The sequence below is a fragment of the Clytia hemisphaerica genome, unplaced genomic scaffold (genome assembly GCF_902728285.1).
Source record: "Clytia hemisphaerica strain Z4C2 unplaced genomic scaffold, Clytia hemisphaerica genome assembly, whole genome shotgun sequence".
In the NCBI taxonomy this organism is placed as follows: domain Eukaryota; kingdom Metazoa; phylum Cnidaria; class Hydrozoa; order Leptothecata; family Clytiidae; genus Clytia; species Clytia hemisphaerica.
Window position 1 is genome coordinate 932,331 of NW_027103680.1, and position 19,863 is coordinate 952,193.

The 19,863-nt window shown below is 35.8% G+C and overlaps 1 protein-coding gene across 1 annotated transcript; it reads left to right on the forward strand.

Moving 5' to 3' along the window:
• The first annotated feature begins 933 nt into the window (after positions 1-933).
• Positions 934-19,858, forward strand: LOC136803737 (transcription elongation regulator 1-like). Its single transcript, XM_067060458.1, has 17 exons — positions 934-1,166; positions 1,333-1,623; positions 2,346-2,572; positions 3,341-3,564; positions 4,162-4,275; positions 7,453-7,671; positions 7,913-7,964; positions 8,316-8,526; positions 8,930-9,138; positions 9,897-10,047; positions 11,636-11,800; positions 12,350-12,676; positions 15,508-15,684; positions 16,122-16,205; positions 16,477-16,574; positions 19,103-19,163; positions 19,381-19,858. Exons 1-17 carry the CDS (start codon positions 948-950, stop codon positions 19,522-19,524), a joined length of 2,973 nt encoding a protein of 990 aa, XP_066916559.1. The 5' UTR covers positions 934-947; the 3' UTR covers positions 19,525-19,858.
• Positions 19,859-19,863: the final 5 nt, after the last annotated feature.

The following is a 19,863-nucleotide window of genomic DNA, read 5'->3' on the forward strand; positions in this document are numbered from 1 at the left end:
AGTTTAAGCTTAGACTGGATGGGCTGGGGAAAGCAACTGGAGGTCAACATGAACTTTAAAGCCTGCAACAGGAAAGGGAAGTTTTGAAGAACTAATTATGTACAAAAGGTTTTAATATTATCCAAATATTATGAAAACTAGTGACATTTACATGGTTGATCTTTATAAAGTTTGCTTTGACGGTTTGTTGTAAAGAAAGGTAACCCCCGTGTTGGTTTTATAATCATATTTTTGTGAAAAGACAAATGTTATTGTAAAAAAAGATTAAAAAATTAACTAAAAATAAGCCATACAGACAGATATGAAGATGGAAAAATTTGGTCTGAGCCATCTTTGAAAATTAATTTGAAGAACTGCTTCCCAAGAATAAGATCTATGGAGCAAAGAGACCCATCTAAATCCTCACACCCCAAAAGAGGCTATTTCCTGGAAATTTTGCCGGGCCTCAAACACCGACTCATTTACATGTGCAAAATTATTTTTACTTCAACGTTTAATTAAAGCCTAAAATTGAAGCCCTATCTGAGGAATAAAATCATTAAATAGCAAAATTTGGTTGGTTGACTTGTTTGGCTGCTAAACGTTAGCAATCAGTCATTTTGTTTCATTTCAAGCTTTCAAGTTTTTTTAATTGTCTTGGGATCTTGAACTTGATTCAGGTAACTCTCATCCTTGTTGTTGCATATACATCCTGTAAATAACTTTATTTTTAATATTACTTTTTTCTGAAAGCTTCATTTCCTAGTGTGACTAAATGCTATTTAAGACATTGTGTTAATGGGAAGGAAAAAAGAAGTAAGTCTAGCCTAGCTTAACTGTCAGCTATCAGGGTGTATCATGGGGTGGTAATTTTAAAGCAATGATGATTTCACAGTCTACACATTCCTAAAACAATATCAAAACTAAGTTTACTGTATTATATTACCCAGCAATTTACAAAAAAGAAAATGAGTGAAGATCAACAAAATGAACAAAATGAACAAAATGAGCAGAACGAAAATGGATCAAATTTCCCTGGACAAAACCAGGGCCCGCCACCCATGGAGCAACGTTTTCCAGGACCACCACCACAAAGACCAATGATGCCACCTCCTATGAGACCACACCATGATGGACCACCGATGGGGATGGGAATGAGACCACCACATGGAAGATTTCCTCCACCAGTAAGATAATTTTTGTGATGAATAAATTTTTTCACTGTTTTGTTATATCCAAATTACATCATTGAATCAAAATCAAACCAAAAAATAGAATAATGAAAGAAAGAAGAATAACCTAATGGTGTTAGTGCTTATTAAATAAAGTTTCAATTTACATTCTAATTTCCAGTTTGGACAAGGATTTCCCCCAAATCAAAACTTTCCACCAAGAATGGGAGGACCTCCTCCCTTTGGTGGACCCCATGGTCCTCCTGGTCCTGGTCCTAACATGCCACCTGCCAACACAACTTTACCCAAACCACCAATTTTTGATAAAGATGGCCAAGCATGGTTAGAAGCTTGTTCAGCTGACGGAAAAGTGTATTATTTTAATGCCAAAACAAGAGAAACCAAATGGGAAAAGCCAGACACTGGCGAGAAGAAAGATGAGGAAAAGAAGGATGACATTGAGGAGAAAAAGGTATAATACATTTTCTGGAACTACTTGATGAATTTATAATAGTCACCACTTATTGGAATTCTTAGATTTTACAAACTTTCTTCACACTCTTTTCACAAAATTGATGCTTGTCACGATACTGTTCTAGCAGAGGTTCTATATAAAAGAGCTGTATTAATGAAGTCTGTCCCCGATTAGTTTCACTTTTCAGTTCAAAAATCAGCAAAATCAAATTTGATGTTTTCGATAGTAGAATTTAACTACATTACAATTTTATTACCTCTATAATATGGTTTAGATTTTTGTTACAGACAAGAGAACATTATCATTGTAAGCAGTTGTAAGTCATGTTTAGAAATTCGGTAAAAAAGAAAGGCCATTCGGATCCAATGTTATATTACACCTCCTCACAGGCCCAGTAGGATTTTTTCAGCAAGTGTGGATAAAATTAATTGACTGAATTATCGATGTCCCCATATTTTTTATGGCTGAGGATTCCAATTATTTTTTTTTTTTCAACTCAGAAATTTCAGCAGAGATGTAAAAGATAGTATAGTATTTTACTGTGAAGATTGGTTTATTTGATTATTATCAGTGGGGACAAAAATTGCAAGATAATTTCCCACCAGGGACGATATTTTGCACAATTTTTGCCAGCGGGAAGGGTTCTCAATGGATCTGTGAGAAGGGGGTGTTATATTCTTCCACAATTGGCAACATTTTTATTGTTTTCTCTGACACAGGAGACTGCAGATAAAGAAGATGAACCTATGGAAGAAGATAAACAAGAAAAACAGCCTGAACCTCCTCAACAACAACAGCAACAACAACAACAACAACAGCAACAACAACAACCACCAAAACGCCCTAACCAACCACCACCCAACATGTTTCAAAGACCACCACGTCCACAAATGGGGCCACCACCTGGAATGCCTCCACCATTCCCAATGATGGGAGGACCTCCTGGGTTCGTTTTGCTATATAAATATATGTCTAGTTCGAGTAAAGAAAACGAGTTTTAAGTTAATTTCATACTCAAAGTTTCATGTCATACAGGATGGCAATATTCAGTGAAAATCCTGTATGACACGAAACTTTGAGTATGTAATTAACTTAAAACTTGTTTTCTTTACTCAAATTAGTATAAAGCTCTTGTTATCATTAAACATGGGTACTGTTATTGGCTTTCGCTTACACAAAGTGAAATTATTATGTTATTATATTCACGTTGCGTTCCTTCATTACAGTTGCGTAAAAATGATTATTCCTGAGGCCGAAAAATATTCTGAATTTTAAAGATGAACTAGACAATTTTCTTCTAAGCTAGTAGAGTTTTTCTATAAACTATTAGAGTGATTCCCAATCAAATTCGATGAATCATAATGCTCTTATTTCCGAATTCTTTTGATTTTTCCAAAAGTCAATAAACGATTCATAAACAAATGTACCAGTTTTGATATAACAAAAGGAGAGGGAAAATTCTTGATTTGATCGTCGGAAAAATACAATTAAATATATCAAACCAAGCAGAAACATGATTGAGCTCATCAAAAGTTTTGATAAAGTGATGTTAAGCTACCTCATAGGTCATATCAAGACTTAATGCAAGTTTCTATAATAAAATAAAAGCCAAAGCAATATTGACTTTATGTTTTTTGAATTCAAATGATTTCCTAGTTCTATCACGTCTGAATATCTATATATGAATTTTTTTCTGACTTTTTCTTTTCCTTAGTATGATACCACCAGGTTTCCCACCAGCATTCAACGGACAGGGACCTCCACGATTCCCACCCTTCCCTAGCTTTTCACCTCTACCACCTCCAGATTTCTTGCCAAAGACTATTGGTGATTGGACAAGACATAGATTGCCTGACGGTCAGATTTATTACTATAACAACAAATCAAAAGAATCGAAATGGGACAAACCTAAAGAATTTGAAGACAACGAAAAAGAAGGTATATTATTTTTTCTCCTATCAAATCTTATAGGCGCATTAGTGTAGTGGTCATCGTTCTTGACTTTAGTGCTGGAGGTTAGGGTTCGATTCCCACTCGGTGCTGCGACTCACTTGGCAAGTGAATCTACCTTGGCCTGGGTCAACCCATACCATGTGAGGGGAATATGGTACCATCACACTCTGATACAAGAGTATGGGGAGATATGCTGGACATTGATATGTTCAGTACCTGCGAGAATGCAAGGTTCTCCCGTACTGTCCGAGTATCATCATCGATACAGCACGGCTCTGGATGTGTCGCGAGCACAGAGTACAATGTCTGGTAAGCACTGTGATTTCCCTATCTAGGGGTAGGAAACTATCCCAGGATAGGGCCCAGTCCAATGATATCGGAGGGTCAGCTTCTCAAAACTTATCGAAACTATTAGGTCAATTTACATAGTTTTCTAGGTCCAGTTTGCATTCAGCTTTTATGATGTTCCTGAAATATCAATTTATCGAAGAATTAATTAGGATGGTGGTATATTTCATTCATCAAGTTTTCAATTTCGTTGAGGCCGACTTGTACAGTAAACATAAATATTTCTTTCTACAGAGAAGAAAGATAAAAAAGATGGCAACACCAGTGATTCAAAAGACGACAAGAAAGAAGGTTCTAAAGAAGGCGAACAAAAGAAGCCAGTTGCTTCACGACCTATTTCTGGAACAAGTAAGCATTTCTTCATTATCATCCTTCACCATGATTTCACAGTTCAAAAAAAACTTGTGTAAGGTTACAGGCTCCACCTTTTTAAACCTTTCTTGTAGCCAAGATATATAGAGTAGGTAGACCAGTTGGTGGGCATGGTTGAACGCGAGACTTTCAATCCAGAGAAAATGCAAACTTTCAAGAAAAATCTTTTGCACCTTTTTTGCTTTCTGGGTGGCTACTTCTCTGGCTAGATTAATTAGCAGGAAATAAACTATTCTCATCTAGGGCGTGATATGATAATATACGAGTTGCGAGTTACGAGTTACGAGTTACGAGTTGCATTTAGAACCACGAGTTGCGAGTTACTTTTTACGAGTTACGAGTTACGGGTTGCATTTTAACAAAATAAAATCGCGAGTTACGAGTTACGAGTTGCATTTTAACTCACAAAATTCGCGAGTTGTAAATTAAAAGTGCGAGTTGCAAAATAAAAGTGCGAGTTGCAAATTACAAGTGCGAGTTGCATATTAAAAGTGCGAGTTGCAAATTAAAAGTGCAAGTTGCAAATCGAAAAGTGCGTGTTACAAATCGAAAAATAAGTAAGAGTGAAAACTTCTATTGATAAAAGGAAAGATATTTTTTAAATGATTAAATGATTATTGCTGCTCACTATTATACATAAAAAGAGCAAATATTTGGTGGAGAAAGAAAGAAAATGTACAAAAAGTATGTATTTACATTGCATGAGTGTAAAGAACTGTAGAGAGAAGTGCTCCCGGGCGGGGGTAATAGGTTTGGATGCGTTGTTACTAAAAAGGGTAACATGGGGTAACACAGGGTAATAGGGGGTAACAAGGTAATAGGCTGAGAATGATGGCTCTGAGGGGTTGTTTCACCTACAGTAATTATAAGATCACATGCAAAACGTGTACAATCATGGTCGTAATATTTTAGAAAAAAGGGAAATTCCCACGAATTTTCAAAACTAAAAACGATTTGGAAGTGTCTAAGTTAAGTTGGAAGGATGAGTTTTAACTCTGAGTTTTAACGCTAGATTTAAGACTTTAGGATCTGAGGATCCAAAAGCTCAAAAATGGTCCAATACGGCTCAGAATATAGCCTAGAAATCTATAAACCCGTGCCAAATTGAAATATCCGATTAAATTTAAGAGATGGCCGAAAATCTGACCCGAACTCCAAATTTTGAAAAACAAGGAAATAAGCTAAATTCTCAATAGATTTTTAACAATCATGGTTGTAGAACAGCCATTTGAAAGCTATTGAAGCTTGAATAGGATGTCGATTTCTATCCTTTTGTGTTATCAGCATCAAATTTATAAGTGACAAAAACTTAAATCAGTCTCAGACTTGTGATGATCTCCTAAGATCAAAGAATCTCTCCAGTGAAAATGAAAGTTATAGCACTTTTCTACAAGATCTTCCTTTTTTTCTTCTTCATTTTCATCTTCACTTTTAGAATTTTTTAAAGATTTTTTTATTTCAAATTGTTCCACTTACTGATATCTTTCCAATGATACCAAATTTATAAAGATTGAAGAATTCCTTCAAAAGTTATAGATAAAAGAAAAAAGAGTGCACACTTATCGTGAATAATCTTTAGCTGAAACTTTCTCTAGACCTTCTCTATAGGATACTTATACCTCAGGAAAAATTCCCCTGAAATCCCACTGGTGGAACATCCATTTTTTGGGACATTTCTTTTTTCCCCAAGCAAAACCCTAAGGGCGAAATTTTTTGAAAATTTCAAACTCATTTTCAGACATTATCGAATATACCATTTGAAAGCTCTCGAAAAACTATATAGAAGACTTTTAAACGGGTATAGCCGATTTCATCTAGAGAAAGTTTCAGCTAGATCTTATTTTTTTCCTACAAACAGCCTGTATTTTTGTAACACGATCACACTATTAAGAGATGGCCCAAAATCGACTGTCTCGCCCGAACTCCAAATTCAAAAAACGAGAAAATAAGCTAAATTCTCAATAGATTTTGACCATGATTGTAGAACAGCCCATTTGAAAGCTATTATAGAATAATTGATTAGAATTGTATTTCTACTCTTTCTCTGAACTACCCTTCCCAGTGTTTGCCTCTTGACGATATTTATCTATTTATATCAAAGGCATCTCATTCGGTACAATCAAAATATTTGGTGTAATAAAACTTGCTAAGGGCCTTAAGTAGCTTGTCAATAATTTTGTCAAAAAGTGTCACTTTGTCAAGAAAATGACAGGTAACGTCCACGTTATTAAAAGCAACATTAAAGATGTTTTTCGTGGAAGAAGCACGCGCATTTCCTCTCAAAACTTAAAGTTATGTAGTAATGCTCTGCTGATACAAAAATGAGCGAAAAGATGTATGATTTGAGTGGTTACACAACTTTAGCCACAAAAAGTAAACAGTTTGGCTAGGTTTTCCATGCTTTGCTTTGGGTTTTAAGCTTTTTTTTTGTCCTATTATTATTTAAGATAACTGGCTCAGACTTGTTTTTAATTTGCAACTCGTACTTTTAGATTTGCAACTCGCACTTTTAATTTGCAACTCGCACTTTCAATTTGCAACTCGCACTTTCAATTTGTAACTCGCGAATTTTATGTGTTAAAATGCAACTCGTAACTCGCAACTCGCGATTTTATTTTGTTAAAATGCAACTCGTAACTCGTAACTCGTGAAAAGTAACTCGTAACTTGTGGTTCTAAATGCAACTTGTAACTCGTAACTCGTAACTCGTAACATTAATGTAAATTTCCCAATTTCAAAAAAAAATACGGCTTATTGCAGTGGTCTAGTGTACACCATTCTTATGTTATTGTAAGCGTATTTTTCATAAGAACAAACTATATAAGAATATAAGGCTTCGATGCCCAAAATATTAAGAATTTGAAGTCCCTGGAACACGTATTTTCTTAGTCCTAATGGGCGAAAATACACACAAAATGATGAAAATAAGTCATCATTTTATTTTTGTTATTATTTTCTTAACATGTTAATGTTAAGAACATTTTTAGGCTTTCAACTCAAAAAGTTAAGAACATCCGAAGGCTAATAGAATTTGGATGTTCTTTATAAAAAACTTATTTATCATTCGGCGCCATGGGTGAGAAGTATCCTAAAGTAAATAAAATCCAAACCAATTTGTATACAGCATTTCTAATTCAATTTTTTTCTTTTCAGTTTGGCATTTGGTTTGGACTGGTGATGGGCGAGTATTTTTCTTCAGTCCATCAACAAAAACTTCGATATGGGAAAGGCCTAAGGAGCTGGAAGACAATACTACAATCGACGACCTTTTGAGGATGGGACCACCAGGCAAAGATGAAGAATCTAAAATAGATAAAAAACCTGGGATCGTTGTTGATGTTGGACAAGAGAAGGCTGAGCCTATGGACACTGGTAAAAGAATCACTAGATATTGGAGATTGCTTCAATAAAAGTCTATTTTAGAGAGAAATGTAATGGAAAAGAATGCCAAAAAAAACTTTGGAAAGACTTCATTGTGGTATACTCCTGCGAAAGGTGCCCTTTAGGAGTACACCCCAAAAAGGAACTCCTCCTGCTCTTCTTGGTTTATAGACACCCTAAACAGAAGATTGTTTAGTGATTTTATGAAATGTTATTTTGTTTTTTTCTTCAGGGTCAAACGAATCCAAGATAGAAGAAATTGAGCCAGTACCTAAAAAGAAAAAGTAAAAAATTTTTAATAAGTTTCTTTTTTCCGAACTAAATTCATCTTTGTTCAGCTGATGACGTGAATACATTTTGCTACTGTACATTGATAGCAATTTCAAAAAGCAACCCCTATAATCAAGTTAGCATATTTTCAGTCTATAGCTCTACTTCATAGTTATTGATGTTTACGTTGAATAATTTTTGGCATTTTATCGAACCCTTCTCTGTTGGTTCATGGGAAGGATGACCTAGAGTTTTAAAGCTTTAGACCTATCAATCAAAAAAGTCAAATTTATTACTACTCCCTGTGAAATCAGTTTGCCACGCTGTACTTGTAGTAATTGTTAGCCTGTTTCTTCTCTCTGTAGACGTAACACTCATGAGCCGAACGACATTAGAACGTTACCTATCTTGCAAGACAATCAACCACCACCCCAACAACAACAACAGCAAAACCAAGGGAAAGGTGGAAACAACAAACAACAGGTCGACCCAATGAAGGAGGCCGATGTCAAACGAAGTATTATTCCATTAGAAGAACGAATGACCATGTTTACTCAACTACTGAGAGAGAAACAGGTATGTAGTTTGTATTTCGGTATGATATCCTACGTGAGCAATTTAGGTAATGTATTGGGTTATAATCCCTGAAAAAGCCTTCAAGAATCCAAACATATTCACCAGATATTTCCACAGTTTATTTATTTGTGCTTTGAATTCTTACAGTGTTTTAGCCACCTTATTTCATGTCTAAGCATACAAAAAGGTCGAAGATGGTTCCGTAGAATGACGGCAGAGCATCTAGTGCATCCATATACGGTGCGCAAGGTTGTTGGTTCGACCCCCAACCAGGTTATGCCAAAAATTGTCAAAATGTCATTTGCTGCCTCTCTGCTGGATCCCCATCAATTAAAGAGTCGAATCTAGGTCTCGACTGCGGTCGCAAACTTACTTACCGATTTTTTTCCATATTTATGTTTAGGTATCTGCATTTTCAACATGGGAAAAAGAACTTCACAAAATCTTGTTCGATCCAAGATACTTACTGTTGACAATGAAGGAAAGGAAGAACTGTTATGAGAAGTACGTGCGAGTGCGCGCGGTCGAGGAGAGGAAGGAGCGCGTTCAAAAGCTGAAAGAGAAGAAGGAAGAATTCAAACAATTATTAGATGAAGTAGTCAATTCGTCGAGGTATGAAGTTTGTTTTACAAAATAATTTTATACAGTTGACTCTCTCTAATTCGATTTTCAAGGGACAAAGAACTTTCTTCGATTTAGAGAAAGTACGAATTTTGTAAAGGATTTTATGCGCTTTTCAAGCTGAAGGGACCAAACATTTGAAAGACGTCCGTAGAACCTCGTGCCAAGATATACAGTTGATTCTCTCTAATTCGATTTTCAAGGGACAAAGAACTTTCTTCGATTTAGAGAAAGTACGAATTTTGTAAAGGATTTTATGCGCTTTTCAAGCTGAAGGGACCAAACATTTGAAAGACGTCCGTAGAACCTCGTGCCAAGATATACAGTTGATTCTCTCTAATTCGATTTTCAAGGGACAAAGAATCTTCTTCAAATTAAAGATAATATTCAAATTACAAAAATTATTTTATACAATTTTACGGTTGAAGAGACCGAAGATTTAGTTCGAATTATAGTAGCTCGAAGTAGAGAGGGTTGACTGTATTATTTTCTTCAAAGTCATGCTGAGAGGCTTGTTTTCAAGCATAGACCAAGATGTAATCATTCAAGACTTTACGATAGTTTCAAAATATGACTTAATCCCTTGAATGAAGGATGTCGCCACCGAAGAACAGCTTCATACTCTGTGCGGCAACTGTTTTAAAATTAAGTGGTAAGTAAGACTGCATCTAGTCGATTAGCCACTGAAGTTTTCTTTTGTTTTTAAGATGAATTGACAATTTTTTATAATTTCATTCATCTGTTTCTAGGCTATCGTTCAGTGACTTTGCATCGAAGAACTCGAAAGATTCTCGATACAAGGGAATCGAGAAGATGCGAGAACGAGAGAACCTTTTCAACGAGTTCATGACGGACTTCCGGAAGCATGAAAAGGAGAGATTGCGCGCGCGCGAACAGAAAGTAAGTGATTTTATGTATCCAATCTTTCGTCGTGTGTTGTGTGTCTGTGTCGCGCATGTACAGTTCCTCGGTCTTCTTAAAGCTGCACCGTGAACTAAGATAGGATAGGAATTAGTATTGTAAAAGATATTTCTGAATGTTTAAAGGTTTTGAAATGTGAGTTTTGAAAGTCTTATTTTCAAGAAGTCCTTCTTTCCGAAATATCTAGTTCAATACTTTCTGTTACAGTAGAGTCTCTTTAGCTCGAACCTCTATAGCTCGAACCTCTATAGCTCGAATGTCTCCTTAACTCGAATAAATTTAACAGTCCCACATTGTCTTATAAACCTTACTCCAGAACTCAAAATTTCCTTAACTTGAGCAAATTATGTTCCCCGTGCTTGTTCGAATTATAGAAAATCTACTGTATTATAATTTGAAATAATGAAACAAATCTGATGCAATAAATTTTAAAATGGATGTCAGCTGACCGACTAACTGTCTTGCGCGAGATAGAAAGTGAGGAGTGACAGATTATTGAAAAAGAGAACCCTCTCCCCCAAATATATTCAACAAAATTTATTAATGACTGAATTTTGATTGCTCTTTGGGTTGGGATTGTTGGACCTTTATTTTTTAAGTTGCTTTCAATAATCTCGTGTGTTATGTGAGCCATGCAACCCTCTTGTCATTTCTGAATGATACCGAATAATAAGTATGTGGGGTTTTCCAGATTAAAATCGGCAACCCCTTTCTTGAGGAGGTCGTCCTAGGGCGTCAAAGGGTTTAAGGTTTGATGTTTGGTGGCATTCTATATGATTATTTCTAAAGCCGTCGGAAATATCGAAAAAGTTGTTATAAGCGAGTATGTTGCAAAAGATTGAACCTCCTCCAGGGGTCTTTCCGTTTTTTTTTCTGGAAAAGCCCAATTTAAGTGTAATAAGAGTGTAGAATTTTACTGTAACTTCTATTCATTTTACCGTTGACATAATGTTCATATGATAACTTTAACTGACTTTTCTTATCTTCCGTTATTACGTAATGTTATAGCAAAGCAGAAATGCGATCGCAAAACTTCCAATTCATGTCTTCTTGTTTAATGAGTATTACATATTGTACATGGACGGAAGGTAAAAGAAATTTCATTCTTCTAAAAAAAAACATCTAAGTTGCTCCACACCACCTTTTCTTTAAAGGAACCAAAAAAAATCAAAATAAATATGAATGCGATCAAAGAGTAAGAGAAAACCATATTTTGAGCTATGGTGCTAAGTCTTTTTTTCAAAATATTGTTTTTATGAGTGAGTGAGTCAGCCAGCGAGTAAATCTGGTTTTGATATTTTATTAAAAGTCAAATAAATTTATTGTTAAAATTCGGCTATGAATTCAACTGTGCTTTTTCTGGAAACCTCTCCCATTTAATATCTCTTTATTACTGAAATTCAACTTTCTTGCCTAATTATACCATCGCAACGGGAACCTCAACTGTTGAAGCACAGTTGAATTTCTCAAAGTAAAATCAAAATGATTTTTTGCCCAGGTAAGTCACCTTTTCTTGTTGCTATATCAACAAGACTAACATTCTAATTTCTCTTTCACCGATCACTAGTTACGCACCAACTTCTTCGAACTTCTCGGCGAACTCAACAACTTGGACGAAACTTCAGAATGGCGTAAAGTGAAAGGCTCCCTCGAAACAGACAAACGTTACGAGTTGGTTGGCAGTTCGAGTAAGAGAGAACAGTTTTTTAACGATTACATCAAAGAGCTTGTCGTAAGTCCTTACAATTCGATAAATCAGCCCTGGTTTAGACGGTCCACTTTTCGCCCTGCCTATTCTTATTATGATTTAAAGTGGGCAGAAAGTTGACTGTCTAAAATCAATGCCCTCTTTTGATGCAATGAATTCTTTCAATCTTTTTCAAGTAAAGATTTTAATTGCCAAATTTGTGTCCACATTTTGGCCTACTCTAATAATAAAGAATATGCAGGACAGAAAGTCGACCGCCTAAACTAGAGCTTAGCATTGATAAGGAAAACGATCATTTTTGAACACTTGGACAAAGTTGGACATGATATTTATGATATCGATACTTGAAGCATATAATCGGATGGCATGAATTATAAATCTCTCCAATCTGCGAAATACAAATTAACTTTCTGGAAGGGAATCGGAATCGATGAAAATTGAGAATCTATCCTCTCAAAAATTTCTTTCAAAAAGTCATTTTCTAAGAAGGTTTTTCGACTGAATTCATTACATCAAAACCAACACCTGAAATTACTCTTTCAATCCTTAATTGTCCTTTTTTTTCTGTTGCAGGAAAAGAAAAACCCGGAGACAGAAAAAGAAGACGCGGCGGAAAACGAAAAAGAAGAAGGAGAAAAAGACGAAAAAGACGAAGAAACGAAGGACGGAGAAACGAAAGATCAAAAAGACGAAAATGCAAAAGAAGCACCCCAAAACGAAGAGGCTGATGAAGATCGCAAGCTAGATGAAAAATACGAGCGAATGGAGGCTAGTTTACGAAAGCGTGAAGAAGAAGTGCGAGCACAGAAAGAACTTTACGAGAAAGATCGTGAGAAGGAACGCGGTATTCATATGCACGATAAAGCTGTTCAGCATTTCAATGCACTTCTTGCTGACATGGTATGTGTATCCCTTTTTTGTGTCCAGTCATAAGCATTAAAGGGCAGTTCGTTAAAGTAATATAAATTACGTTAATACTTTGAATTCGACAAAGTGCTCATTACCGAAACTGGTAGAGCGGCACCATACTTGAAATCAATCGTAAAAGGGGTTACGCACGGAGAACGAGTCTCGTGTTCGCAAAGCGAAAGGGATTCTATAGATGCTTCGAGCCCGCCACTAGTTATGTAAGTTAAGGTCGAGGCTATTAATCCGCTGCTCAAAAGAATATCGTACTTTTTTCCCGAAAATCCGAAATCCCAAAGAAATTCCGAAAAAATAAAATTCCATAAATCTAAAAACTCAAAATACTGCGAATCTTGTGATGATGACGTTTTTTTGGCCCTAAATGACGTCTACGAAAGGGTAATAAATAAACTTTTAACTTTACTGAAATCGATTTCTAATTGTTCCGATATATTCTCGGGATAGCTCGGTTTTTTTCGCAACTCGGTTTTTTAACTCGGAAAAGATAACTCGAGAATTCTGTGTCTTTATAATTTCGAATGTTTTTGTTCGAAAATCTTGTTGAATCGAACGCCAGATTCGAACGCCGAAAATATGCACATCAAAAATCAAAATAAAGAAAAAGTTTTTCGATCCAGAAGCTTCAAAGTAGATGCACGAATGCAGCATCTTTTTCAGAGACGTGAAATTATTATACAGTACATTACAGTATACACAGAAAAAGAGGATGTATAGTATTTTTTCGATTTAGAAGAAATTCTTCATTGATAAAACTTTCGATATTTTTGTTTCGATGCATGGATGAGAGAAAATGCATACTGTACTGGTTTAAATAGCTATAAATGGTCCGAAACAACATTTTTGCAACAAAAACTAATTGGGGAACTTCTCAACTTTCAACTATCGTCAAGCTGTAAAGGTGTCGAATTTTTGAAGTAAGAAGTGTTCAAGATTGTTGAAGAATTGATGCTGAAAAGTCACAAAGACACAGTTTTGTAGAGAATTGGGGAGCGGAGACACGTCACGAGAGACTTTTTACAAATATTCCTCGTTACCTGGTTTAATCAAAAACATTGAATTTCCCTTGTTTTGTTATGGAAAATATTCTTGACAAGTATAAAGAATTTCAAGTTTTTATGCATTATGCATACATTGATAAAAAAAACTGTTTGGCTTTCACAAACGAAGAAAGTGCCGAAAGCTGGATTTATTTGCTTTGGGTCGTGTCACGTGTGTGTCGAGTAGTTTTGTAATAATTTTCATCAGTTTTAATTTCACTGACTTTTTGGAAAGAATGGAGTAAGAGCTCATCAAAAAATAGTTTTTTTTGTGTTTTCCGATTATTTATTCCGAGAGTTCAGTTCTTTTCGGCTGTTTTGTTTTGATTTTCTCACGCTGCTTACCCAAATGTTAACCAATTTTTATTTAAAGTCGTCCTAAGGCCTCATAACACCCCTCTCTCGTTGCATTCTCGATAAATTTCCTGATCCAAAGAGGGGTTAGCCATTTCCAAACTCCTTTCCAATCTCGAGTTATCACATTTTTTGTTTTGATGATGTCATCAACTGAAAATGGCTAAAGATTCAGCCAAATTTTAAAGTCCTACTCAAACCGTATAAACCTTCCCATCTCATTCCCCATAAAGTTCTCGATCTAATGAGGGGTCAACGACCTCTCAACTCTTCTTCAAACTCGAGATATCGCATGTTAGTGATGACGTCATCAGCAGCTGAAAATGGCTAAAAATTCAGCCAAATTTGAAAGTCCTTCTCAAGCCTTATAAACCCACCCATCTCATTCCCCATAAAATTTCCGATAAAATGAGGGGTCAACGACCTCTCCACTCTTCTTCAAACTCGAGATATCGCATTTTGAAGTTTTTCCAAAAACCCGTGACGTCATTGGGTCCCTTTACCCCTAATGTTGTCAACGGTCAATTCGCGAATTTTGAAATTTTTGCGGTCAACAGGTACCTTATGCCCCAAGGGTCCCAAAAAAACAAAAAACGTCAATTTATTCCAAGGGAAAGTGGGTTTTTAAATTTGCGAAAGATTGACACTGCAGTGACTTCTTCTTAAAAAACGCTAATTTTCACGAAATTTTCAAAGTTGAAACATTCCAGAGGCTAAACACAGCGGAATAGCGGCTAGACGAAAAAAAAGGTGAATTTCCATTTTTAGTACCCGCATATCATTGAAATTTTGTAAATTTTGCTTACGCGCATGCGTTTGCCAAAAGAGTCGCACTCCGCTCGCTTACGCTCGCTCCGTGCGTAATGAATGGAAAAACTCCATTCCAATACCAATTGATGACTGCTTGAAAAGACAAGAAACTTTAAGTATTGAAAGAAAAAAGTTTCTCCATTTATTTAAAGCATAAACTGCTTTTCAAAATCGTACACTTTTAGTGCATTTCCTCTTGATTTACCCAACTCTTATAGTGCACTAAATTTCTCAGCTGTAAATCTGCGTAAAATAAGAAGCTTGGGAAGTTTTCTGTTTCAAAGGAAAACTGAGAAAACTATTCTTGTCAGCTGTAATTACCACACAATACTTTTTCAAACAGACGAGAAGTAAAAACCTTTCTTTTTAACACTATCGTAAGGTCATTGGTCGGTTGGAAAATAAAGCAATTCCATTGGGCAAATCTGACGTAACGGTTTAAAAAAGTTGAAATTCTTTCAACTTTTTATTTTTCCGCTCGAAAATTTTTTAATGACGTAATCTTTTCTGCAGGCAAAAACGATTAACAAAAAAAATTTCGCTCATTTTCGTGTGAAAATGAAGACTGGCCTTAAGATAATTTTTTCGATCACTATTCGACAGGTAAAAGATACTCAATACACGTGGAAGGAAACGAGACGGACGTTACGTAAAGACCCACGTTGGTCAGCTCTTGACGTGTTGGACAAGGAGACAAAAGAATCATTGTTTGAAGAACATATCAAAGACATTGGTGACAAACGTAAAAGGTCCTTCCGCAGGCTGTTAGAGGAAGCTGATGTAAGTTATCAATCACCAGTTGTTGAATGTTTTTGTTAAAAACACGTTTAATGAGAAAACTACTTATACGGGTTCCTATTGAACGCTAACTCTAAGTGGCGTGTGTGCCGATTACATGATAAGGGGCCAGTCTGAAGAACGCTGACCAGTACGAAGATTCAAGACTTTTTACGTGCGATGTTACAAACTGACTTCTTTCACATTCTGAGAAAAAGTAAAATATCGACACGTATAAATGTAAAAATCTAAATACAAATCAATACGGAAACGGTAAGATAAGATGCACCTAACAAATTATAATGAAATAGAAACGCATACCAAACCACTGTGGCATACATCAAGAGCACAAAATTACTTTCTTTACAGAAGATATACAAGATCTTCTTGACTTTTTGAACGCCCTTTTTGAATTTAATTTTCTTATTTTTCTCCCGTAGGTACCCTTAGACGCATACTGGAGGGACGTTCGCCGTCAAATCAAAGATGATCCCAGATATGCTAAATTTGGAAATAGTGAAAAGGTAAACATCTGGATAATCTGATAGCATAACAATTTCTTACATTTGGTTTGTAAAACCTCATTGGTCGCTAAGGTTATGTAATAATTTTGGCTAATTTTTGGATTCAAAATGGTATCGTGTTTTACAAAAGGTCTATGTCATCACTACGTAACTTCAAACTAATTAAAAGATGCCATACTCAACTTCTTATTCGGGCGGGTAAAAAAAACCTATAGACCTATTTATAATTCTTATACTGGGTCTACACTGAGAACAAACATATTTTTTCCAGCGTGAGGAACAATTCGAAGTCTACATACGAGAGAAAACGACGATGGCGCGAAACGATTTCCGTGAGCTGTTACGTGAAACCAAAACAATAACGTACAAGTAAGAGTTATAAAGAAGATCGTAAATTTTTTTTGTGGTCGGGGCGTAGTCGATTGGTAGGACGCTCGCATCCAGATTGGACAGTTCCGGGCTCGAGCCCCATACATATCGGCCACATAGTAAACGACCCTGTCGACGCATCGGACAGTCTGGCGTTTTGTCCGGTGCCAAAAAGTATCCCTCAGCCACACTGGAAACCTTTTGTCCGGTGTTAGTCCGGTGTTAATTTTTCGAACTACTGTACACCAGACACGTGTGTTTCAAAAATAATGCGCACTTTGCGTGTTCGGTGTTCGTAAAGTCCGGTGCGTCGGTAAGGTCGCCATAGTAAGGTCACACCTCTCACACTGATAATCGAGCGAGCCTTGTATAATCTCCTTAGATTGAAGTGATATTTTTGGACCTACCGGGAGGTCCTTTAATTTGACCGTTGTCCGTTCGTCTGTTACAAGCTTTTCTCGGGATTGGCTCATTAGTTTTTTTTAATTTTTTGCACAATGATACAAAATGGCAATGCCTGAAAAGTGACGGAGTCCGATTTTTGAAAAAAATTTTTGGGGGGCAAATTTGGGCCAAAAACTACCTAAAAATAAGGTTTTTTGGACTTTGTGCAAAATTGCTTCATTAGTTTTTCCTGATTTTTGGCAGAAAGATAGAGTGCAAGGTACCTTAAAATGTGGCTGAAGTAATTTTTCTCGGAAAATTTTTTTTCGTCGTCAAATACGGATTTTCGCAAATTTGGGCCAAAAACTACCTAAAAATAAGGTTTTTTGGACTTGGTGCAAAATTGCTTCATTAGTTTTTCCTGATTTTTGGCAGAAAGATAGAGTGCAAGGTACCCTAAAATGTGGCTGAAGTAATTTTTCTCGGAAAATTTTTTTTCGTCGTCAAATACGGATTTTCGCTTTTTTGGGGAAATTCCCTTTTACCATTTTCCTGTTAGCAGCTTTTCTCGGGATTGGCCCATTAGTTTTATTTTTTGCACAATGATACAAAATGGCAATGCCTGAAAAGTGACGGAGCCCGATTTTTGAAAAAAATTTTTGGGGGGCAAATTTGGGCCAAAAACTACCTAAAAATAAGGTTTTTTGGACTTGGTGCAAAATTGCTTCATTAGTTTTTCCTGATTTTTGGCAGAAAGATAGAGTGCAAGGTACCCTAAAATGTGGCTGAAGTAATTTTTCTCGGAAAATTTTTTTTCGTCGTCAAATACGGATTTTCGCAAATTTGGGCCAAAACTACCTAAAATAAGGTTTTTTGGACTTTGTGCAAATTGCTTCATTAGTTTTTCCTGATTTTTGGCAGAAAGATAGAGTGCAAGATACCCTAAAATGTGGCTGAAGTAATTTTTCTCGGAAAATTTTTTTTCGTCGTCAAATACGGATTTTCGCTTTTTTGGGGAAATTCCCTTTTACCATTTTCCTGTTAGCAGCTTTTCTCGGGATTGGCTCATTAGTTTTTGTTAATTTTTTGCACAATGATACAAAATAGCAATGCCTGAAAAGTGACGGAGCCCGATTTTTGAAAAAAAAATTTGGGGGGCAAATTTGGGCCAAAAACTACCTAAAAATAAGGTTTTTTGGACTTTGTGCAAAATTGCTTCATCAGTTTTTCCTGATTTTTGGCAGAAAGATAGAGTGCAAGGCACCCTAAAATGTGGCTGAAGTAATTTTTCTCGGAAAAATTTTTTTCGTCGTCAAATACGGATTTTCGCCTTTTTGGGGAAATTCCCTTTTACCATTTTCCTGTTAGCAGCTTTTCTCGGGATTGGCTCATTAGTTTTTTTTTATTTTTTGCACAATGATACAAATAGCAATGCCTGAAAAGTGACGGAGCCCGATTTTTGAAAAAAAATTTTGGGGGCAAATTTGGGCCAAAACTACCTAAAAATAAGGTTTTTTGGACTTTGTGCAAAATTGCTTCATTAGTTTTTCCTGATTTTTGGCAGAAAGATAGAGTGCAAGGCATCCTAAAATGTGGCTGAAGTAATTTTTCTAAGGAAAATTTTTTTTCGTCGTCAAATACGGATTTTCGCTTTTTTGGGGAAATTCCCTTTTACCATTTTCCTGTTAGCAGCTTTTCTCGGGATTGGCTCATTAGTTTTTTTTTATTTTTTGCACAATGATACAAAATAGCAATGCCTGAAAAGTGACGGAGCCCGATTTTTGAAAAAAAATTTTGGGGGGCAAATTTGGGCCAAAAACTACCTAAAAATAAGGTTTTTTGGACTTTGTGCAAAATTGCTTCATTAGTTTTTCCTGATTTTTGGCAGAAAGATAGAGTGCAAGGCATCCTAAAATGTGGCTGAAGTAATTTTTCTAAGGAAAATTTTTTTTTGTCATCAAATTTTCAAAAAAAGACGACCAAGTTACACAATGATAAAAGAAAATAAATCAGACGTTTTTGCATTTTCTAAAACTTATCGTGTTTGCTCAATACCAATAGTAAAATATGTAGAATACCTACTTTTATCTGATATTGATCAAGGTAGGTCCATTCAGCATGTTGCTTGTTGTGTTTTTTTTTAGATCGAAGAAATTGGTGGACGAAAGCAATAGCTATTGGAAGGATATCAAAGAAGTCTTGAAGGTTTGACTTTCCCTAATTATCCTTGTGTTTCATACTTAAAAAACGATGTTTTAAAGATTTCAAAAAAGAAAGGTTTTTACCAATGTCGATCATTTGATTCAGTTTGATTTCATAAAGATTTCTTCAACTTTTTTCGTATTGCCAGAAGAAACATGCAAAATCTTCAATATTATCCAATGCTTAACGCAAATTTTTTTTTCAACTTTCCCATTTTTAGAAAGATAAAAGATATCATGTGATGTCCAGTTTAGCCAATGAGCGTGATCGTTTAATTATGTCCTATATCAGCGAACTTCACAAACGAGGCCCACCGCCGCCTCCGACGGCTACGAACCCTGCAGCTCGTTATAAAACAGATTAAGAGCAAAATATGAAAAACAGGAGTTGACTGGTAGTTGAAAAAACGAATGCTTGGGTAGTTGCAGGGCACTGGAGTTTTTTATGGAGCATTTTAGAAGCTTCGAAATTCTTGGTAGAAATGATGACGTCAGAAAACGTTTGAGAAAATAGCAAATAACAAACGTATCGTCAACATGTGTTCCACTGACAAGACATTTGATGGTCAAGGGATGATGCTTTTGTATGTATGTTTACAATAACGTCAGCAAATAAGAATATAATTAAATGGAATATTTTTAAAATTTTATGATAACTTCAGGAGAATTTTTTAAAATAAAGAATGTGTCAAAATTTCATTTGT